General features: G+C 44.9%; 2 protein-coding genes across 5 annotated transcripts in view; both read right to left on the bottom strand.

The window, feature by feature from the left end:
* GLB1 (galactosidase beta 1) overlaps positions 1-23,334 on the bottom strand; it is a 114,249-nt gene extending 90,915 nt beyond the window's left edge. Inside the window, exon 1 of one of the 3 annotated variants that reach the window (XM_032162206.2) lies at positions 23,270-23,334. In XM_032162206.2, the coding sequence (XP_032018097.2) occupies positions 23,270-23,323 (54 nt within the window). In that variant the 5' untranslated portion in view covers positions 23,324-23,334. Of the gene's footprint in view, positions 1-12,208; positions 12,291-12,500; positions 12,669-23,269 lie in introns of those variants that run through there. The other 2 variants (XM_032162205.2, XM_032162207.2) reach the window with 2 other exon arrangements.
* Positions 414-12,552, bottom strand: TMPPE (transmembrane protein with metallophosphoesterase domain). Of its 2 annotated transcripts, none has more exons than XM_032162210.2 (2): positions 12,501-12,552; positions 414-9,783 (listed from the first exon to the last, which is right to left on the bottom strand). In XM_032162210.2, exon 2 carries the CDS (start codon positions 9,673-9,675, stop codon positions 8,314-8,316), a length of 1,362 nt encoding a protein of 453 aa, XP_032018101.1. In that variant the 5' UTR covers positions 9,676-9,783; positions 12,501-12,552; the 3' UTR covers positions 414-8,313. The 2 variants fall into 2 exon arrangements, with proteins under 2 accessions (XP_032018101.1, XP_032018100.1); XM_032162209.2 differs by lacking the exon at positions 12,501-12,552 and adding an exon at positions 12,209-12,253 and having other exon boundaries at positions 488-9,783.
* Positions 23,335-24,425: the final 1,091 nt, after the last annotated feature.

Raw genomic sequence — 24,425 nt, 5'->3', positions numbered from 1 at the left:
CAGGGACAGTCCACTTCATGGACCCAAGATGATCCCTCTCAAAAGTTACAGACCTAAAAAAAAGACCCAGCTTTCTTTGAGCTTCCTCTGACCTGTGGCACCACTGACAGAAGGCGATCAAAAAAAGTGGGAATAGGCCAGGTGCGGTGGCTCACACCTGTAATCCCAGCATTTTGGGAGGCTGAGGCAGGTGGATCACCTGAGGTCAGGAGTTTGAGACCATCCTGACCAACATGGCAAAACCTCATTTATACTAAAAATACAAAAATTAGCTAGGTGTGGTGGCACATGCCTGTAATCCCAGCTACTTGGAGGCTGAGGCAAAAGAATCCCTTGAACCTGGGAGGTGGAGGTTGCAGTGAGCCAAGATCGCGCCACTGCATTCCAGCCTGGGCAACAAGAGCGAAACTCCATCTCAAAAAAAAAGAAAAAAAAAAAAAGTGGGAATAGGAGGAAGAAAGGAGGAGGAAAAAGGAGACAGAGAGAGAGAAAACTGCCTTCAGAGTGTATTCCCCCCAAATGCAAATAATGCAAGATTTGACCTGTGTGCAAATTCTACCCTTCTAAATGAATTGGCGCAGGAATGCAATACTGAAGAAACATACTTTTATTTCATACTTGCAGGAGTGTGGAAGCATCAGTATTTAGTGCATGAGGTCACAGAAACTTATAAAAAGCAATTCTGAACAAACCAAAATTCATAACTTCTCAAGGCTCCCCGTTAACGCATCCAATACTGGAGGGAGAAAAACCCAGCAGTACAAACGAAACACCAAATACGTATCAGGAACCTAATACGGGCCAATGTAATTTTTTAAAAAGTTATTTATTCAGTTTAGATTATTTCAGTAATAAATAAGCATCTCTTTTTTTAAAAAAAAATAAACATGACACAATATTGACATCATCAGGTAATGTGAACATCCCCCAAGTTCCCTAATCCTCAGGACTAAAAGTAATTATATTTGCATTACTTGTGCACATTCCTTGACTACAGAAATAAAAGAAGCTCAGTGACATCACAGATTATGGGTCATGCTGATTATGTGAAGATGATCTGTCTTCAGGTCCTTCAGTATAACTCTGATAAGCACCTACTCAGCAGGTCTTAAACCCCAGCACCCTACACACCCCTACAACTCACCCCAGAGACTCAAGGGCCTGGGGAATTCCTGACACGAGCTGTTCATGAGGTTGCTGTGGTATCAGCTCATTATGCTATAAACTAAGGAATCAAGTGAAAGAATCTGGTATCTGTCTTGCCTTTGTTATAGGATTTTTCAGAGTAACCACACAATTGATGAGGAGAGTTCTTTGTAAAGGATCCATAGCCAGTAAATGCAGAAAAAAAGGGTAGAATTTTACAAATCACCATTTTGCAATCTTTAGTGAAATAATGACATTAGGCAACAATCACCAATGACTGCTGAAACATTAAATGGAAAGATAATGCGGAATTTTCTAGTGGAGGGATCAAGCTGACAACATCTGGATAGACAGGTCAATCTTAGCATCACTGAAGCAATGAAGTCTTCCTACCCAAAAAGCGAAAAAGTTGAACCTGAATCTATCCAGCCTCTAGCTCTAACCTTTAGAGAGCTTTAGCTCTACGAGCTCACAGAAAATATGAACATGTTAATTGACACCAAAATATAAAATGTATAAAATTTTAAGACATATGACCCAGATAACTTGAACAAATAAATGACATAAAATAAGGAAAAGGGGATGTTATAGACTTAAAGAGACTGAAGAAATACACCACAGGCAAAATATAGACCTATTTTTAGATCCTGTTTCAAACAAAATAACTATAAAAAGACAATTCCATAAGAAGAAACAAATAAACCCAAAGCTAGCAAAAGGAAACAAAATATTAGAGCAGAAACAAACAAAAGAGAATAGAAAGATAGTAGGAAAAAAAAGAGTTGGTTTTTGAAAAAAAAAAAAAATCAACAAAATTGAGAAACTTAACTAGATTTTTAAAAAAAGAAGATATAAATAAATCAGAAATGGAGAGGGGACATTATAACTGATGCCACAGAAACACAGGATTGTAAGAGAATAGCATGAACAACTGTATGCCAACAAATTGGATAACCTAGAAGATATGGATAAATTTCTAGACACACCCAGCCCACCAAGACTGAATCATGAAGAAACAGAAAATCTACACAGACCAATAGCTATTAAAAAGATTGAATCAGTCATCAAAAACCTCAAAGAGGCCAGGTATGGTGGCTCCCGCCTGTAATCCCAGCACTTTGGGAGGGGGAGGCGGCCAGATCACTTGAGGTCAGGAGTTTGAGACCAGCCTGGCCAACATGGTGAAACCCCATCTCTACTAAAAATACAAAAATTAGCCGGGTGTGGTGGTGCATGCCTGTGGTCCTAGCTACTTGGGAGGCTGAGGAAGGAGAATCGCTTGAACCTGGGAGGTGGAGGTTGCAGTGACCCAAGATCATGCCTCTGCACTCCAGCCCCGGCTACAGAGCGAGACTATGTCTCGGCATGCGCGCGCGTGCGTGCGCGCACACACACACACACACACACACACAACTCAAAGAAAAACCTAGAACCAGATGGCTTCACTGGAGAATTCTACCAAACATTTAAAGAAGAATTAATACCAATCTTCCTGAAACTCTTACGAAAGTTGAAGAGGAGGAACATTTCTAAATTTATTCTATGAGACCAATATTATCCTAATACCAAAGCCAGACAAATACACTACAAGAAAACTACAGAACAATAATATTCCTGGTGAATATTGATGCAAAAATCCTCAACAAAATAATAGCGAACTGAATTCAACAGTACATTAAAAGGATTATATACTATGATCAAGTGAGATTTATCCCTAAAATGCAAGAATGGTTTAACATATAAAAATCAATCAATATAGTACACCGAATTAACAGAATGAAGGGCAAAAACCACATGATAATCTAAATTGAGGCAGAGAAAGCATGACAAGATTCAACACCCTTTCATGATTAAAAAAAAAAAACCAACAACTCGACAAATGCAAAATAGAAGAAAACTACCTCCACATCATAGAGCCCACATGTGAAAAGCCCATAGCTAACATCATATTCAACATGACTGCAAGCTTTTCCTCTAAGATCAGGAACAAGGCAAGATGTCTGTTTTCGCCACTTCTACTCAACATAGTTCTGGAAGTCCTAGTCAGAGCAACTGGTCAAGAAAGAAATAAAAGGCATTCAAATCAGAAAGGAGAAGTAAAATAATCTATTTGCAGATGATATAATCTTAGATGTAGGAAACCCTAAAGACTACACACACACACACACACACACACACACACACACACACACACAGTTAAAACTAATAAATGAATTCAGCAAAGTTGCAGGATACAAAAGCAACATACCAAAATCAGTTGCATCTCTATACACTAAAAATGAACAATCCTAAATGGTATTTTAAAAAATTCCATATATAAAAGCATCAAAAAGAATAAAATACTTAGAAATAGGCCTAAGGTGAAAGACTACACTGAAAACTACAAAACACTGTTAAAAAGAAATTAAAGAAGACACAAACAAATGGAAAAAAATCCTATGTTCATGGAGTGGAAGGTTCATATTGTTAAGATGTTCATACTACCCAAAGTGATTTACAGATTCAACACAATCCCTATAAAAATCCCAATAGCATTTCTTGCAGAAATAGAAAAATTTATCCTAAAATTCATATGGAATCTCAACAGACACCAAATAGACAAAAGTCTTGAAAAAGAAGAGCAAAGTTGAAAGACTCATACCTCCTGATTTCAAAACATATTGCAAAGCTATAGTAATCAAAATAGCATGGTAATGGCATAAAGACAGACAAATAGAGCAATGAAAGAGAATAGAACACCAAGAAACAAACCCTTATGTATATAGTCAAATGATTTTCAACAAAGATGCCAAGATCTCTTGATGTTAGAAAAGGACAATTTCTTCAGAAAACGGTGCTGGGAAAACTGGATATTCACAGGCAAGAGAATGAAGTTGGATCCTTATCTTATACCATACACAAAAATTAATTCAATATGGGTTAAAGACCTAAACATAAGACCCGAAACTATAACACTCCTAGAAGAAAACATGGGAAAAAAAGCTACATGATATTGAACTTGGCAATGATTTCTTGGATATGATGCCAAAATAAAAGCAAAACTAGAGAAATGGGCCTATATTAAACTTTAAAACTCTGTGCATCAAAGGTCACAATGAGTGAAAAGGCAATGTACAGAACTGAAGAAAATATCTGCAAATTACATATCTGATAAGGGGTTAATGTCCAGAATATATAAAGAACTCCTACATCTCCACAACAATAAATTAAATAACCTGATTTAAAGATAGGCAAAGGACTTGAACAGACATTTCTCCAAAGAAGTGGCCAACAAGCCCATGAAAACATGCTCAACATGGATAAACAAAATGTGGCATGAAAATACAACAGAATATTACTGTAGTCCAGCCTTAAAAAGGATAGAAATCCAGTCACGTGACACAACCTTAAGGTCATTATACTAACTGAAATAAGCCTGCCACAAAAAGACAAAAACTGCATGATTTCACTTATACGAGGTATCTAAAGCAGTCAAATTCATAGAAACAGAAAGTAGAATCGTGGTCACCAGGGGCTGGAGGAAGGGGGAAATGGAGCCTTGTTGCTCAATGGGTATAGATTTGCAAGATGAAAAAGTTCTACAGATCAATTAGATCAATTTCACAACAATGTGAATATACCTAACACTGTTGAACTATTCACTTAAAAATGGTTAAGATCAACAACAACAAAAAGAACAAAAAAAAATGGTTAAGATAGTAATTTTTTTGCCACAATAAAAAATATAATTGAGATAATCAGGAAAAACTAAACACTAACTCTTCACACAGTTAATTGCATTTGAATTCTGTACTCGTTTGTGACAGATACAGCTACTTAATACTCAGACAGTGGAAAGAACACTTCTTTATGAAGAGGTCAAAAATCTGGCTACTAGCCCCAAATCTCCTAACTAGCTATTAGATGATATTCAAGAATCACTGTTAATTTCATTGGATATGATAATGACACTATAGCTATGCTTTTTGAAAAAGGATTCATACGAAGTAATTTTGGGGTAACATTATGTTTTCTATGATTTACCTTAATATACTCCAGCCAAAAAATAAAGAGTACGGGGTGGGGCAGGGGTAGCTGAGAAAGGATGGCAGAATGGTCTCGTCATGCTTGTTAAAGCTGGGAGAGAGGTGTATATATGAAAAGTTTAAAACAAACCAAACAAAATACGAGGGGAAAAAAAGCATGGATGGGTATTTGGAAGGAACAGCAGCAGGATCAGTTTACTGAGATTTTGTAACAGCATCATATACTACAGATGCTATTGCTAATTTTCAAAAAGCATTGCATTTCAATTTGCATCTAACAGATTAAAAACAAAGAAACAAATGAAATTGAAAGAATGATCAAGCTTCAAGTAACGTTTCTCACCACCTCCCCCAGCCACAAACAAACAAAAAGAAGGTCAATGGTTTAAGAATGTTGAACAGAGGGACTACAGGTTGTCATGGAGACCTGCCCACCAGGGCCAGAATCTGGACAGTGATGGAGAAATTTCTGTTGGAAAAATGTCCGCCGAGTCAGGGAATACAAACCAGATATGAGAGGGTGTTGATGATGTTTCTCAGATAAATAGGATGGATCTGTTTTCTTCCTGCTAATAGAAAGCAATCAGTCAAGCAAGGACTTCAGAGTGGATGAAGGGTACATAAGACCACACAATGATGGCATTCAAGAGAAAGAAAAGAGGTAAGGATGCAAAATTAAAAAAAAAAAAGAGGACTTCATGAAAGCTAATTTCATCAAGCCCAGGTCACTGATGAGAAAGATGTAAAATCAAGAAACCAGTGAAATAACACGTAACAGGTGAGTCAAACATTACCAGCCGCATCAAACAGTGGAAGTGAAATGGTACCATCTAGCCCACCTGGTGAAATCCAAAGCGAGAACTGAAAGGGAGTAAGGATGATTCACAAAATGCGGTCGGGACACAAGAAAAGTGAGTTTGGAAGGACAGTGAAGAGAGAAAAAAGAATAAGGAAACCACCAAAATTTCAACTCAAAGATACATTTTAAACTGCATGGGATGGCCCACTGTCAATACCGTGGCTGCTTGGGAACAAAAAGGGTGGTCTCCAGATCCCCCAGAACCCCACTATACACCAGGAGGACAAGGAGGAAAGGAAGAAACCCCCTTTGCCTGCCAGAATGCGCACGAGGGGAGGAAGGCAAACCTCCAGCAGTTGCTGCTTTGACACATCACCAGCCCCAGCAGCAGGCGGCTCGCTACCCACTCACATTCCCCAGGACTGGCTGCGCCATGAATCCTCTGGGCACCTGTGCCCAACATAGTTCCTTAGCAAGCTCCACTGGAACGTTGAAAAATTAACATTGTTTACTGTGCACACTGTGCCATGTGGAACTCATGCACAAGGCTTGATGGATCCCTCCTGACAAAACAATCTTGAGGTAGATATGATAATTATCCCCATTTTAGGGTTGATGGAAACCAAGGCTGAGTGAGGGAAAGTCACCCACCCAACACTACCCAACGAGTGAGCAGCAGGGTTAGCCTCTCCGGTCAGAGCGAGTGTCTTCACTCCCCATTGGAGGAAGACTTTCCATCACAAGCCTAAATCACCCAGCAGGAAACCGGCCCAGCCCCGTCTTCTCAGTGAGTCCTTTTCTAACACGGGTGCTTATCTTCCATCTCAGGATCAAAGGATCTGTTGCTTCTGGCAAAAGGGCCAGGCCAACAGGGTCACTCGGACGTCATAATCCCTGCCTGGTTTTTCTATGGGTCTAGAAGCCAGCAGGGATGGCCCTATCATTTCGTGGCCAGAGCCCAAGGGCAGCTCTTACAGGGTCAGGCAAGTGGGTTCGAAGCCACCTAGCAGGAAGAAGAGTCTCTGCATTCCACAGCCAGGCCCAGGGAGAGGAGTCTGCAGGCCCTGCCAGAGGCACACAGCACTGCCACTCCCATGCAGGCCTCATCTCCCCCACTGACAGAGTGAACCCAGCTGCTCACAGAAAAATCAAATCCAAACCTGGGGTCGGAGGTAGAGGGTTCCAGTTTCCTGACTCTTCTTCAAATGTAAGACATCCTACACTGAAACTAGCTGACTCCCTTCCAGGCTCCGGTCCATGTAGCTATGGGTAAGTTGAAATCAGCCTCAAGCAAACCACTTTGAAAGAGCATGGGGTCCTAAGCCCTTGTTCGTTCTCTTTGCACTGTGAATTGGTGAACTGCATTTGAATCCTGCACTCACCTGATGCAGATGCAGCTACTTAATGACCACACGGTGGAAAAGCACCGCTTTTACTGGGAGGTACAAGACCTGGTTTCTAGCCCCAAATCTCCTACACATCTTGTCATACTGCCTGTGCCCTATCTCTCTTTGCCTTGGTTTCCTCATCTCCAAATAGGGAAAAGCAGCCTGTCCCCAGTGAGCTCCCCAAAGGGTTGTATAAAATGAGACAAGGGAGGCAAAGCCTTCTGAATTCCTAAGCAGCCATGTTCTCACCATCACCGACAATGGAGCCCATCGTTCTTCTCCCCTGACCTTGCCCTCAAAGGCCCAGGAGCACAGACAGTTAAATAGCATCCCTCAAGGCCTGGAACAGGAGGAGCTTGGCATTCTAGTAGATTTTGCTGATGCCCTCAATAGAGGTGATCCTGATAGAATCAGAGGAAAAGAAAATCTTCTTCTCTAGCAGCCAGAGGGCCCTTCCATCTTGCCTGTTCTCCCAAATTACCTGGCAACACTACCCCTTCCCCAGAAAGCCTCTGGATCAATGATTCTGGAAACCACTTAAGTCCTAAAGACAATTTTAAAACACCAGGAGAAAAATGCTCCTGCTCCTCCCTGGCCCCACCTTCTAGAGGTATTCCTTTCTAGCAACCCCGAGGGGAGGTTCATCCCTGGGAGTTCTGCAGGAGAAGGTCCCCATTCCACACCATCTGGAAAATAGAGGGGAGTGTTCATATATGTGATCTTAGTGATCTCACAAGTGCATCAAAAAAAGCAACTGGCCAAGGAAACAGTTAAACCAGCCTGAACATGCCAGGCAGCCCCACCATAAGTCACTGTTTGAGTCAGGCTTGTGACCAAGGGTGTGTAGGCAAGGCTGAGTGGGCAAGGCTGGAGGGAAAAAGCAGGCAAACCACTCTGAAGCAGGACGGAGGGTTGAGGGCAAGGGCAGGGCAGAGGCGCACAGGGCAGGGCCGGTTCAGGGAGACCGCTGCAGGATGAGCTCTGTGATCTCAGCCCTGCTACCCAACCTCATGGGTATCCCGTAGTAGGCTGTGCCTGGGCTGACATATACGAATGTAGCCTGGGCCACTTGGTAGAGACCAGCAAAGAAGGGATTCAGGAGATAGGCTGCTACGTTCAAGGGGAAGATCTGCCCAGCATGTGTGTGCCCAGAAAGGATCAGGTTAATATCTGGCCGAGCCTGGAGAGCTCTCTTGGCAGCCAGGGGCTGGTGAGCTAGCAAGATGATTGTGTGGTCTGGGCTGCAGCCCTCCAGGGCCTTGTCAAGATCCATGCCATGGCCAGAGTAGTGCAGGATGTCTGCTTCAATATCGTCCACCCCAGCCAAGCAGATCCAGCCCTCATCCTCACTCCCACTGCCACTGCCACCACCACCACGTTGGGCCCGTGTGGCGGAAATCTTCACATTCTCATTATGAAGAGGCTGGACATGTAGGGATTCCAGAAGTGCAAACCAGTTGCTGACATCTGATGTGTAGTACTCATGATTGCCTGTGACGAAGTAGGCACCGAGACGTGAATGAAGCTGGCCCAGAGGAGCGACAGCCGTCCGCAGGACCGAGGCTTCTGAGTCGGAGAGGTCACCCACAATCACTGTGACGTCTGGTTCCAGCACATTCACCATCCTCACAAACATCTCCATCTTGGTCCTGCCCACTGTGGGGCCCAAGTGAATGTCTGAGAGAAGCACGATCTTGAGGTTGTTCATTGAGGCAGGCAGCTGATGGATGGGCACCTCCACAGTTTTCACAGCCGGGGGTTGCGCAGCATTCAGAATCCCAGCCACGCTGAGCACAGCAGTCACTCCCACTGCCAGGGCAGGCCTGAGCACCAGCTTCCTTGTCTTGTCAAGGCTGCCCACGACCCTACCACTGCGCCAGGCCAAGAACTGGTAGGCCTGCTCCATGCCGCTGAGGATGCAGAGGAAGAAGAGCATGATGATGTAAGCACCCAGGCAGGAGTAGGCCACCAAGGAAAAGAGATAGGGCTCTTCGGCCACTAAAAAGAACATGGTAAAGAAACTGGAATGGGCCAGGGCCAGAAATGCCAGAACCACCACCTTCCAAAGCTGAAAACAGGTTGACTCTGCAGCTGGGGAGTGGCAGAGGTTGCTCACTGTGCTGCGCCAAATGTAGAGGGAGCCAATGAGCAAGAGCGAGTTGACAAACAGGGCAAGCTGCAAGCGAAGCAGCCAACGCCAGGCCCTGAGCTCAAGGCTCTCTGCCAGATACGAGCGGGAGGCGATCATGGACATGAAGACAGTGACAGCAGCCAGGGTGGCCTTCGTGCCTAGGGACAGCTGCCTGAAGATGGCCATTTTCTCTGTTCCTAGTAGGCTCCCCCACCAGTTCTGTGCTGGTGGACTCTGGAAATGAGTTCCTTAGAAAGGACAGTGGCCAAGGAGAGGTTTCCAGGTCAACTCCGCCTGCAACCAGGAACCAGCATCAGCTTTGTGGGATATTAGAGCGTCCTTGTACCCATTCAAAACTCAAAGGCCACTTACATCTGCCCAACCCACCTTGAATCCAAGCCACTCAAATACCAGTCAGTTGCTAGCTATACTTTATTATTCAAAAAGAAACTCACAGCATTGTGACATGATGGGCAGTTTTCATTTTCTTACCACATGTTCTATAAGTTTAAAGTTTCTCTACAGTGAGCATGTACTTGTTTTATAAAAACATTCCAAATCAGCGGTATTCAAAGTGTGGTCTGGAGAGAGCCCTTCAGGGGTCCAGTAAGTCAAAACTATTTTTATTACAATTCCAAGCCATTACTGCCTTTTCCATTCTCACTCTGTCCTGAGGGTGGAGTTTTCCAGAGGCTATGTGACATGTGATATGGCAACAGATTTAATGCAGAAATAAATATGAAAATTTGACTGTCTTCTATTAAGAGACATTGAAAGAGATTTGCAGAAATGTAAAACAGTGCAACTCTTCACCCTAAAATTTGGGGAGAAATACTATTGTTTTTCAAATATATATACTGTTTATTAATGTGTAATGATGTAGTATTTCTTAACAAATAGTTTAAAATATTCTCTAGGGCTGGGCATGGTGGCTGACGCCTATAATCCCAGCACTTTGGGAGGCCGAGGCAGGCAGATTACCTGAGGTCAGGAGTTCAAGACCAGCCTGGCCAACATGGTAAAACCCTGTCTCTACTAAAAATTCAAAAATTAGCCAGGCGTGGTGGCGGACGCATGTAATCCCAGCTACTCGGGAGGCTGAGGCAGGAGAATCACTTGAACCTGGGAGGTGGAAGTTGTAGTGAGCCAAGATCGTGCCACTGCACTCCAGCCTGGGCGAAAGAGAGAGACTCTGTCTCAAAAAAAAAAAAAAAAAAAAAAAAGGAATAAAACATTCTCTTAATTTCTAGGACAGCTAAAATTTAGTTAAAATTTGAGAACCACTGGATCATGAGGTCAGGAGATCGAGACCATCCTGGCTAACACGGTGAAACCTCGTCTCTACTAAAAATACAAAAAAAAAAAAAAAAATTAGTCGGGCGTGGTGGCGGGCGCCTGTAGTCCCAGCTACTCTGGAGGCTGAGGCAGGAGAATGGCGTGAACCCTAAAGAAATGTAAACAAGAAGATAATGGAAAGCGAAAGCTAGACTGCTGGTATCTTTCTTCAGCTGTGGGCACAGAAGCCCAAGAGGGACACTTAGGCACCTGACATGAGAATTCCTGCAGTGATGCCAGCCTCCCTGTGTGGGCCTCCGGTATGGCAGCTACAGGGCATCCACCCTGACCCAATGACGCTGCACGAGACTGATGAGCTCATATCAGACAGATGGACCCTGTCCACCTGTTCTTGGTTCATAAATCCTTCTCTCTCTCCCTACCCCCACTCCCAGATACTGGTTAAGATCTGCCTTTCCCCCAGCCCCTTACCCTGCCACGGTTCTCCCGAACTGTGCCCCAGTTCCACCTTCCCCAGTGGTTCTCACAGCTGGCTAGTTCTGACTCCTAAGATCCTACGGGCCTTCTGGACAAGAAAACTCTTGTCTACATACTGGGGTAGGGGAATCACAGACGGGGTGAAGGAGCAGCAGCAAATAATCTGTGCTGACTTTTTCCCAAAATGGAAACATTTTCAGCAGCTGTTTTCCAAATACTTAAGATGTTCAATCTTGGTTGTAGATAAATGTACCACTTTTCTCTGCCCTAGGCACGTTATTGAAAGCTTTATTAAAGGGTGTAACTTACAAGTCAACGGTGTCAAATGCTACCAGCTCTTACTTAAAGCATACTGCAGGCTCAGCCCACCTACACCCTGGAGGAACCAAAGGTGGTCCGCGGAACGTGCAGAGGAGCAGCTTGCAACTACCCACCCTCCTTTCCGCAGGTGTGATGCAAACCTCCTCAGGCAGCGCTTCAGAGCCCCTCAGCCAGTCGCCTCAGCTCGGACGCAGCGAGTGAAGCTGTCCTTCCTCTCCCACCAACCGTGCACGCCCCGCACCTCACCTATTCGCCTCGCCAGCCCTCCCCCCATCAATGATGGCATCCCCCGGCAGCCTGCCTATTCCCCCCCCAACCTGGACCCCCAAACGCCGAAGGAAAAGGGTCCCACAAATACGAAGAAAAACCCAAGCCAAAGGGCAGGCGACGCGCAGTGGTGAGAAAGGGACAAGATGTACGAAGAGGGAGAGCACCCAGAGGGGAAATAACCCAATGTTCCCACTGCAGGGGCCTCCCCTGACCCCATTTTTCTCCTTCCGGAGCGCTCCGCAGAGCACGAACTGGGAAAGCGAGGGCGCCCCAAGCCAGAGCCGGAGGCACCCTCTAACCCGCGGAACTTGGAATCCCCTCCCGGAAAGCCAACTTAGGAAATGTTTACACGCACCTCGTCTCACCACCTCGTTACAGATGGGGAAGTGGATCCAAGCGCAAAGGGCGGCCGGAGCGGAACGCACAAGCGACCGAGCGGCCTGAAAGGACGCGCGCCCCGCCCGGCCCGCCCCCGACGGGAAGGCCGGTCCACTGCCTGCGTTCCGCCGGCCGCAAGCTCGCTGGGGGGCACTTCGGGGCTCAGGCTCCCCGCCCTGCGGGACCGCGGGTGGCTGCGACCCCAGCCCGGTTCCCCGCCAGCCTGTCCCCTAGCAATGCCTCCCCGTACCCGGGTCCCGCAGACTTACGCGCAAGCCGCGCGTAGGGCCCAGAAGCAGCAGAGCCAGCAGCAGAGAGAGGATGTGAACCAGGAACCCCTGCATGACCACCAGCGTCCAGGCTCTGCAGTCGGCGCCCAGGCCGGCCGCTTCGCGTCACTTGACTAAGGACCCGCGGCCTGGCACCGCCCCTCGTCGGCCCAGCAGCCAGCCCTAGCGCCTGCTCAGCCCCGCGCTCCGCCCCGCGGTGGCCGAGCCGGGCGGGTGGGGGCGGCTAGGAGGCTGCGCGCGGCCGCGTGACTCCAGCGTAGTACTATCTGGGTTTTTCAGGCGTCTTCCCTGGGAAGGGACCCTTTGGAACTGCAATCCGGAGGGCCTGCTTTCAGCAGCTTGATAACACGCCTCGGGGATTGGACATGAATCATGGTCTCCCTGTTCCCTGGCTGCCTTGAGAGAGCAGAAGAGGGAAATTGTTAATCACTAAACCTAAACGCCCTAGATGGAATCCGCGTCTCATATACGGGCTCTTTGAATAATTCTAAGGCAGGGGTTAGCAAAATGTGGTCGGTCCCTGGAGCCACTGTATCAACTCACCTGGAACTTGTTAGAATGAAAATTCTGCTCACGCCTGTAATCCCAGCACTTTGGGAGGCCGAGGCGGGCGGATCGCCTGAGGTCAGGAGTTCAAGACCAGCCCGACCAGTATGATGAAACCCCGTCTCCACTAAAAATACAAAAATTAGCCGGGCGTGGTGGCAGTCTCCTGTAATCCCAGCTACTGAGGAGGCTGAGACAGGAGAATCGCTTGAACCCGGGAGGTGGAGGTGGCAGTAAGCCGAGATCGAGCCATCGCGCTCCAGCCTGGGCAACAAGAGCGAAATTCCGTCTCAAAAAAAAAAAGTGTTTTTTTGTTGTTTTTTTTTTTAATAACCTTAGTTTGTGCCTTGGTGTTCCAAAAAGCCTTTTTACATTGTATAAACAAAGTAGCCAAAATTCTATTTGTTCACTCCTTTCTCCTTTCCTACTGGATATTTCCTTGAGAGACTGAGAAAGTATCAGAAAGGACATTTCATTGAGAGATGGAGAAAGTATCAGTCACTGGCTTTTCTTTCTTCGGTTTTTGTTTTTTGGTTTGGGGGTTGTTTTCTTGTTTTGTTTTTGTTTTTTGAGACAGGGTCTCACTCTGTCACCCAGGCTGGAGTGCAGTGGCACGATCACGGCTTACTGCAGCTTTGGCCTCCTGGGCTCAAGCAATTCTCTCGTCTCAGCCTACCAAGTGGCTGGGACTACAGGCGTGTGCCACCACACCCGGCTAATTTTTGTGTATTTTTTGTAGAGACAGGGTCTCACCACGTTTCCCAGGCAGGTCTTGAAGTTCTGGGATCAAGCAATCTGCCTGCCTGGACCTCCCAAAATGCTGGAATTACAGACATGAGCCACCATGCCTGGCTTCTTTTCATGCCTGGAGTACCAATTCCGTGTCCTTGCACTGTGAAGTCCTTTCCAAGCTCTGCAATTCTAGTTCAGTATTAAAGAACAAGGGCTCTGGAGGAAGTACACTTGAGTTGGAATTCCAGCTCTGCCACTTACTGTGTGACTGTGGGCAAATTACTTAACCTCTCTGAGCTTAGTTTCTCTGTTGGTAAAACAGGGATAATAATATCAAATTCACCGGATAATTGGGGAAATTACCAGAGATGATGACGATAAGAAGCTTGGCATATAAAGGATGTTAGTGGGACAGTTGATGAAATCAGAATTAGACTTGTAGGTTAGATTAGTACCATGCATCAATGTTAATTTCCTTTTTGGGGGGGGTGGGGGGACAGAGTCTCACTCCGTCACCCAGGCTGGAGTGCAGTGGCACAATCTCGGCTCACTGCAACCTCCGCCTCCCAGGTTCAAGTGATTCTCCCACCTCAGCCTCCCAAGTAGCTGGGATTATAGGCACCCACTACTAGGCCTGGCTAATTTTTGTATTTTTAGTAGAGATGGGGTTTCACCATGTTAGCCAGGCTGGTCTGGAGCTCTTGACCTCAAGTGATTTGCCCACCTCGGCCTCCCAAAGTTCTGGGATTACAGGCATGAGCCACTGTGCCCGGCCGCATCAATGTTAACTTTCTGATTTTGTTAATGGTACACGGTCTAAATATTAAATACTAGTCTTGTATTAGTGTATTGACTTGGGTAACGGTAATGGTAATTTTGGTAATGGTTATATAAAAGAACATCCTTGTTTTTTAGGAAACAAAAGGGCATCATCTTTGCAACTGATTCTCAAACAGTTCACAAAAAAAATGGAGAGAGAGAGAGAGAGAGAGAAATGGTATTCCAGGCATGAAAAGAACGTGAGAAAGAAAAGCAAATGTGGTAAAATGTTAACATTTGGAAAATCAATGAAGGAATTCTTTTTACTCTTTTTTTCAACTTTTTGTTTCTAAGCCTGAAATTATTGCAGAATAAAGTTTAAAAACAAAACAAAACAAAAATCCTTAACACATGGCAGATTCAACTTCTTTTACCTTCTTTCCTACTCTGTACACTCAAGGTTATCATATGCAATAGGTATTTTTAACTGAATTAAGGTAGAAAGGGTTTAGAGCAAGAGTTGGCAAACTAAGGGCAGAGGATCAAATCTGGCCTACTGCCTGTTTTTTTTTTTCTTTTTTAAAATTCTTTTTACTAAGAATCAGCACAATTTGCTGCCAGTTTTTCTATGGCCTGCCACCTAAAAATGGTTTTTACATTTTTAAATGAATGAAAAAAAATCAAAATAATAATATTTTACGACATTTGAAAATGTTGTAAGTTTCCTGTGTCAGTCAGTGTCTATAAATAAAGTTTTGTGGGGTTTGTTTTTGTTTGTTTTGTTTTGTTTTTTTAGACACAGTCTTGCTCTGTCACCCAGGCTGGAGTGCAGTGGTGCCATCATAGCTCACAGCAGCCTTGAACTCCTGGGCTGAAGCAGTCCTCCCATGTCGGCCTCCTGAGTAGCTGAGTAGCTGGGACTACAGGCGAGTGCCACTATGCCTGAATAATTTTTTTTTTCTAAAGACAAGATCTTGCCTTGTTGCCAGGGTTGGTCTTGAACTCCTGGCCTCAAGTAATTCTGCCCACTTTGGCTCCCAAAGTGCCAAGATTACACATAAATAATTTTCTTAGAACACAGCCACCTACAATCCTCTGCATATTGCATATGGCTGCTTTCACGCTACAATGGTAGAATGGAGTAGTTGCAACACAGATCTTAGGATCTACAAAACTGAATATATTTATGTTCTAGCCCTTTACAGTATAAGCTTGCCAAAGGAATATAGATTGTAGTTTGTTTCTGAGATTTTTTGTACTTGACTATGTTCGTAGCTGAAATAGCAATAGTAGTAATAGCCATTGTTGTGCTGAATGCTTTACCAGTATGTGTCACTATTCCTCCCAATCCGAGCTGCATGCTATTATCCACATTTCACAGATGAGAAAGCTGAGACCCAGAGAAGTTAAATGACTTGCCAGTAGCCACAGAGCTGGGAAGCAGTAGAGTCTCTAAAGTTACATTGCCTGACATTAGGGCCTGAGTTATTTTCACAAGGCTATGCTTCTGCTCATAGTGCACTGTTTAGTTCCCGTTTAAATGCACAGAGTGTGTTGGATGCAAAGCCCCCTGCATACTGGAGAATATGAAGGGACTATGAGAAGGCTGTCACCCTGTAGGCACTCATCTCTAAACATGGTACATGCTCTAATATAGACTAGTACTTCTCAAAGTCTGATCCTCAGACCAGTGCTGTGCAATAAGTACAGAAATTCAGCCTAGGCACTTAGAAACTTGCAGCAATTTGAGAAAGTAAGTCTATCTGTTGAATCTAATAATGAACAAAATTATTATGCATCTTTTTATTTCATTGTTGTAGTAATTTCTTATTTTTATTTTTTTTAGACAGAGTTTCGCTTTTATTGCCCAGGCTGGTGTGCAATGGCGCGATCTTGGCTCACCACAACCTCTGCCTCCTGGATTCAAGCAATTCTCCTGCCTCAGCCTCCCGAGTAGCTGGGATTACAGGCATGTGCCACCATGCCCTGCTACTTTTATATTTTTAGTAGAGATGGGGTTTCTCCATGTTGGTCAGGCTGGTCTCAAACTCCCGACCTCAGGTGATCCGCCTGCCTTGGCCTCCCAAAGTGCTGGGATTACAGGCGTGAGCCACCATGCCTGGCCTCTAGTAATTTTTGTTTGTTTGTTTTTGAGACAGAGTTTCACTTTGTCACCCAGACTGGAGCGCAGTGGCATGATCTTGGCTCACTGCAACCTCCACCTCCTGGGTTCTCGCAATTAAACCTCAGCCTCCTGAGTAGCTGGGACTACAGGCGCACACCACCATGCCAGGCTGAGTTTTTCGTATTTTAGTAGAAATAGGGTTTCACCATGTTACCCAGGCTGGTCTTGAGCTCCTGAGCTCAGACAGTCCACCCCCCTCAGCCTCCCAAAGTGCTAGGATAACAGGCGTGAGCCACTGCACCCGGCCTATTTTTCTAATAATTTATTTTTATTGAATTTTTATGAAAGTATCAATCCTTGATAGACAGGAAAGAGCACTAATAATTAAAAAAAAAAAAAAAAAAGGCCGGGCGCGGTGGCTTACGTCTGTAATCCCAGCACTTTGGGAGACCGAGGCGGGGGGATCATGAGGTCAGGAGATGGAGACCATCCTGGCTAACATGGTGAAACCCCGTCTCTACTAAAAATACAAAAAATTAGCCGGGCATGGTGGCGGGCGCCTGTAGTCCCAGCTACTCGGGAGGCTGAGGCAGGAGAATGGCGTGGAACCTGGGAGGTGGAGGTTGCAGTGAGCCGAGATTGCGCCACTGCACTCCAGCCTGGGCAACAGAGCGAGACTCCGTCTCAAAAAAAAAAACACAAAAAACAAGACAAAACAAACAAACAAAAAAACAGAACTCATCCTTTACCAAAAATAGTTTGAGAAGCACAGAGGCCTCATCCGTAGCATAAGAACAATGAGAGGGAGAAAAACGTGTGGCCCCAAAACATAGGAAAGCTTTGTTTTTCTGTTCTAACAGGGCTACACACAAGTTAATAATCAAACTCAATTTCCGTGATCTATTTTCCCTGATGGAGTTTTCCTACTCAGCAAATTTTCATTCCCAGTGTCAATTCTGACCTGCATTTCAATAAAAAATTTTATGTAACCTACCTACCTTCCTTCCTTCCCTCCTTCCCTCCTTCTTTCCTTTGTCTCTTTCTTTCTCTTTCTTTTTCTTTCTGTCTTTCCTTTCTTTCTTTCTCTTTTCTTTCTTTCTTTTTTCTCTTTTCTTTCTTTTTCTTTCTCTCTCTCTCTCTTCTCTCTCCTTTTCTTTCTTCTTTCTCTCTCTTTCTTTCTCTTTTCTCTCTCTCTCTCTCCTTTCTTGTCTCACTCTGTTGCCCAGGCTGGAGTGCAGTGGCATGATCATGGCTCACTGCAGCCTTGAACTCCTGGGCTCAGGTGATCCTCCCACCTCAGCCTCCTGAGTAGCTGAGACTACAGGCACAGGCCACCATGTCTGGCAAATTTTTCTTTTTTTTTTTTTTTGTAGAGATGGGGTTGCCCCGTATCATCCAGGCTGGTCTTGAACTCCTGGGCTTAAGCAATCCACCCAGTTCAGCCTCTCAAAGTATTGAGATTACAGGCGAGAGCCACGGCACCTGGCCTGATTTTATATTTCTAATATTTTTTAAATGCCATTAAAGTGATTATAATTTGGAATAGGTTTTAAAAGAGTATTAAATTACACACATTAAAGGCAAGAAAAATAAACATGTTCTCCATTAGAAAGACATGGCAAATAAATGTGATACATTGTCCTAGATTGGATCTTACACCAGGGGAAAAAAAATCGGTAAGAGCATTATTGGGAAAATTAACAAAAGTTGAATATAGACTATGGATGAGAAAATAATATTGTTTCAATATTAAATTTTCTATTTTCGATAAGTGATATTGTGGCCATATTCTTTGGAAATACACCCAGAATTATGTAGGAGTAAAGGAGCATTATGTTGCCAGGTGTGGTGTTGCACGCCTGTACTCCCAGCTGCTCGGGAGGCTGAGGCAGAAGGATTGCTTGAGTCCAGGAGTTCCGGGCTGTAGTGCGCTATGCCAATTGGGTGTCCACACTAAGTTTGGCATAAATATGGTGACCTCCTGGGAACAGGGGACCACCAGGTTGCCTAAGGAGGGGGGAATTGGCCAAGGTTGGAAACCGAGAAGGTCAAAACTCCCGTGCTGATCAGTAGTGGGACTGAGCCTGTGAATAGCTGCTGCACTTTAGCCTGGGCAACATAGCAAGACCCCATCTCAAAAAAAAGGAGCATAATGTCTACATCTTATTCTCATACGATAACTATAATAATATGTTTATACTTCCATACATATAATTATATACTACACATAATACACATGTACATTACATGAAAATGGTGGGAGACCAAGTGATAGAGCAAATAAAGCAAAATGTTAACAATTGATGAAGTAGGTAAATGGCATATAATAATTCTTAAGTCAAAATTAGAAGTTATTTAAAAAACTGAAAATAACAAGGTCTCTGGCCTACAAATGTGGGCAATTCTGCTGTGCAGCAATTCCTTAGCCTCCTCACATGTCTTTGAGCTTTCTGATGCAAAAAGTCCTGAAACCTAACTTGTCCTGGGGTTAAGTCGTGCAACCAATTTGATGGATATGGTTATGAAACAATAAAAAAATAAAATTGTGAAATCATCAGCCAACAGTTTCCCCACAGTTCCCAATAAAAGTTGATAGCTGTGATGAGGTACAGGACTATGCCTTATGGTAGTCACAGGTTTTGGGATGGCTTTGTCCCCATGCTTACCCTCTAGGAGTCTGAGATATCTGAAAACATAAAATGCCTCAAGTGAGGCCTGCCTTAAGAAAAAAAAAGATGTTGCTTCAAACATTCTTCTCTCCTGTCTTCTTTCTGTCACCTTCCTATCTGTCATGGGCATCTGCTCCCCAGGGTCTCTCAGATGCATATTTGCAGGATTGTTTTTTTTTTTTTTCTTTTTCTTTTTCGAAATGGAGTCTCACTCTGTTGCCCAGCCTGGGGTACAGTGGTGCGATCTCAGCTCACTGCAACCTCTACCTCCCAGGTTCAAGCGATTCCTGTGCCTCAGCCTCCTGAGTAGCTGGGATTACAGGTGCACACCACCACACCTGGCTAATTTTTGTATTTTTAGTAGAGACAGGGTTTTACCATGTTGACCAGGCTGGTCTCGAACTCCTGACCTCAGGTGATCCACCCACCTCAGCCTCCCAAAGTGTTGGGATTACAGGCATGAGCCACCGCACCCAGCCTATTTCTTTATTCTGTTTCTTTCTTCCCTCTCATGCCTAATCTACCACCAAAGCCTGTCATTTCTTCTTCACCTGGACCCCTGGAGGTAGCCCACCCTCTTTGTTTTTGTAGCCACGCCTGCAATTGTGGCTCCCTCCTTCTGTGAATGATCATAGTAGTTTTCTAGCTAGATTGAAGGTTAAAACTAGATGTGGCCAGAAAAGCTATTTGATTTGACACTGTCCATGTTGACCCACCAGTGTGTTTGATTTTATTTAATTACAGTAGTTGTCAACATTTAATTGGGGGAATTTATGTAATCTGGATTTCCAGTTTCTCTTCAAAGATCAGAAGGTCTGGCCACACCAGGCCCAAGATCCCATGAGGTAACAGTACTCCAGAGATACGAGCTGGGACATTCCTTAGGCAGAATCTGTCTCTCCAGTTGGCAGCCCTCTCCATCTGATTCACTTTTTTTTTTTTTTTTTTTTGGGTGGGGACAGGGTCTCACTCTGTTGCCCAGGCTAAAGTGCAATCATAGCTCACTGCAGCCTTGAACTCCTGGGCACAAGAAATACTCCTGAGTAGCTAGGACTACAGATATGCACTTTTAAAATTTTTTTATTTTTGTTTTATTTTTAGAGATAGGGTCTTGCTATGTTGCCCAGGCTGGTCTTGAGCTCCCGGCCTCAAGCAATCCTCTCACCTTAGCCTCCCAAAACACTGAGATTACAGGTGTGAGCCATCACACCTGGCTTTGGTTTGCCTTTTGTTTTGACATGAACTGCAGTGGGCCCCAAGGTAGAATAAATTGACATTTGCAACTTCTGGGTCAGAGTCTCAGTGGTAATTTGGTCGAACCTCCATGATTACTGTATACGACATACTCTATGATGCCTAGATTCTCTAGTCACCTTTCTCCTGAACTCTCAGCTGCCTCTCTACCATAGCTACTGCTGCAGCACATCTGCCACCCAAAGCCAACCACGTGGAGTCTCTGGCTCCTCCAGACACTTCTGGACTCACTGGAATGAGGCACCACGCTTCCCAAGTGGCTGCCAAAGAGGCTAGCTAGGTGGTGGTACCCATAAGGGCAGGTAAGTTAACTCCCACATGGAGAAGCCCAGTGCAGTGGAAGACCAGAGATGAGCCACTAAATAAATTTCCTCTCCCTTCCTTCCTCTGCTGAACTATTTCAAGGTGTGGTTTCTCTGACCAGAGACATTCCACATGGTATAGTGGGTGCACCTGCCAACAAACTGTCTCCATGTCTTTAAGGCTGGCATGAAGCACTAGCCTGCACCGTAACTCACTACCTGGCACTACTTCTCCTCCTTTCCTGCCTCATTTTCCTTTCTTCTCATTGTCACTGTCGTGCACTGTTCCTCCCAAATACAGGATTAGCATTTAGTGCTTGCCACAGGCTCTGTTTTCTAGAGAGTTCAAGATGAGATAATCATTTGCTCAACATGATGAACTATTTGAGCTTTCTCCAACCTATGCACTTCCTGAGCTTTCTCCAACCTAGGGTTTTGGGGAAGTCTGTTAGATTTTGTTTTTAGGATTATGGGTTTACAGCTCATCCCCAATTCAAATCCCAGACCTAATGCCTTTTTTAAAATGAAGTAATCACTGATTGCACTAGCTAAAGGAGTTCTTTCCTTCCAGAAATTCTCGTAGCATTCTACATACATCTAACTTTTGACTATTTATTTATTTATTTATTTATTTAATTTTTTTTGAGATAGCGTCTTACTCTGTCACCCTGGCTGGAGTGCAATGGAGCGATCTCAGCTCACTGCCACCTCGGCCTCCTGGGTTCAAGCAATTCTTCTGCCTCAGCCTTCCATATAGCTGGGATTACAGCCGCCCACCACCACACCCGGCTAATTTTTGTATTTTTAGTAGAGACAGGGTTTCACCACGTTGGCCAGGCTGGTCTCGAATGCCTGACCTCAGGTGATCCACCTGCCTTGGCCTCCCAAAGTGCTGGGATTACAGGCGTGAGCCACTGTGCTCGGCCTAACTTTTGACATTTTTTTTTTCTCTGTGTTATGGGTCTTTATATTTTGTGCTTCAATTCGGGCCCTCACATTTCTTGTGGGAATCACTTCAGGGGTCTCCCATACTGCCTTATGGCTCCCGGGCCCAACACTGTCTTCCCCATAAGCCTTTGCATATGTTGTGCCCTCTGCCAACAGTCTTCTTCCTTTTCCATTTTTGTCTCCAGTCAACTTCTATTCTATCTTTTCGTATCCTTTAAAGGAATTCAAGCATGGCCTCTTGGAGAAGCCATTCCAGACTCACCTTCAGACTAGGTTACCCAGCTCTCTTTGGGGCCCCCACAAGTACTCTGTCCACATCTGTATTCCAACTCCATCAGTAGGGTGATTAAAGGTTTACTTATCTGTCATTTCCTAATTTTGAGTTCTCTGAGGCAAAAGTTGATATCATTTCTTTAATATAGCATCTGGAATATAATTCGCTATAGGTTTATGTAACAAATGAAACAATAAATAAATATTGCATCTCTTCTACTACACAGTCAAGGAAGTATGTCTGTTTCATCTTTGCATTTCAGCACCAAGTGCAGGACCTGGTAAAAGGTAGATGCTGAACAGTGTATTGAAAGAATGAATAAATTCACGATGTAAAAGAGAATTTGTCACTTAAGTCACCAAGTCACCTGGGGGAACACTGCCTTCTTTGGTGAGGAGGCACCCTTAGACAAAGCTCTAATGAGGCTGACCAGCCACTCAAGCAGAAGGCAGCCACACTAGACATCTGGTTTCATTTCCTTTTACAAATTCTGTTGAATTGGCTAGGCATGGTGGCTCACACCTGTAATCCCAACACTTTGGGAGGCTGAGGTGGGTGGATCACCTGAAGTCAGGAGTTCGAGACCAGCCTGGCCAATATGGTGAAACCCCGCCTTTACTAAAAATACAAAAATTAGCCAGGCGTGGTGGTGTGCACCTGTAATCCCAGCTACTCAGGAGGCTGAGGCACGGGAATTGCTTGAACCTGGGAGGTGGAGGGTGCAGTGAGCTGAGATCACACCACTGCACCCCAGCCTGGGCAACAGACTGAGACTCCATTAAAAAAAATTATATTGAATTATAATGGAAAGCAACTGTTCCCTCCGCCTCCACCTGTACACAGACAGCCTTGCTCCTCAAAGGCAATTCCACCTGACTTCTGCCGGCGCACACTCCCTTTCTTTATGCTTTATGCTCTCTCCACAGTGGCCCTCTCTCAGTCTCTTGTAATCTTTATGTCTCCTTCCACCCATCTTCTCTGGGAGCAATGCATTGGCTTGTGATATTTGGAGGTAGCCTGGGATCCAACCAGCTCCCTGAGATTCCTCAAACTCCATTGTCAAAGTTGAGTGGTCTGGATGTAGCACAGAGCTGATGGACCTGAGGGGCCTTGGCTAAAGGGGATGGGGAATGACTTACCAATGGTGACCAACCAGGACCCGACGATGTTTCAGCAGAGGCCAGAGTGCACATACAACAGTGTCTCCCCATCAATCTCACCAGGTTGACTCAAACTGACTTCAAGGACAAGAGAAGGAGCAATATAAGAAGAAAGAACAGTTATCCTTCTTGAACTTTTCGTCAATGCATCTATTAGCTAGTGCTATGTAACAAACTACCCCCAAAACTTACAGGCCAATAGCAATCTTTTTTTTTTTTTTTTTTTTTGAGACACGAGTTTTACTCTTGTTGCCCAGGCTGGAGTGCAATGGCGTGATCTCAGCTCACCACAACCTCCGCCTCCTGGGTTCAAGCGATTCTCCTGCCTCAGCCTCCGGAGTAGCTGGGATTACAGGCATGTGCCACCATGCCCAGCTAATTTTGTATTTTTAGTAGATACGGGGTTTCTCCATGTTGGTCAGGCTGGTCTCGAACTCCCAACCTCAGGTGATCTGCCCACCTCGGCCTCCCAAAGTGCTGGGATTACAGGCGGGAGACACTGTGCCCAGCCAGCAATCATTTATTTAGTTCATGATTCTGTAGGTCAGCTGAGTGATTCTTCTGGTTTTGGCTCTACTGGACTTCCCATGCCTCTGCAGACAGCTGGTGAATCTCCTGGTGTGGAATGATCCAGGATGGCCTCACGCATACAACTGAGAAGTGGCAGAAACAATGGAAAGACAATTGGGTCACATGTCTCTCATCCTTCAGCAGGCTAGCCTAGGTATAAGCACATGAAGGAAGGGCTCCAAGTACCATGAAAGAGGCGAGTCCCAGTGCACATTTGGGACCTTTTCTGCTGTCTCATTGACAAAAGTAAATCACACATCCAAACCCCATCCAAAGGGTGGAGAAACTGACTCTGCTTCTTGGTGGAGAAGCTCCTCTTGGTGGAGATTGCCAAGGGGCATGAATGTGGAGAAGGCAAGAATTTAAAACTTTTTTTTTTTTTTTTGAGTTGGCATCTTACTCTGTCACCTAGGCTGGAGTGCAGTGTCGTGGACTCGACTCACTGCAACCTCTACCTCCCGGGTTTGAGCGATTCTCTTGCCTCAGCCTCCCAAGTAGCTGGGACTACAGGCACATGGCACCATGCCCGGCTAATTTTTTGTATTGTTAATAGAGATGGGGTTTC

The sequence above is a fragment of the Hylobates moloch genome, unplaced genomic scaffold (genome assembly GCF_009828535.3).
Source record: "Hylobates moloch isolate HMO894 unplaced genomic scaffold, HMol_V3 SCAFFOLD_8, whole genome shotgun sequence".
Lineage (NCBI taxonomy): Eukaryota > Metazoa > Chordata > Mammalia > Primates > Hylobatidae > Hylobates > Hylobates moloch.
This window is presented reverse-complemented; position numbering and strand designations above follow the sequence as displayed.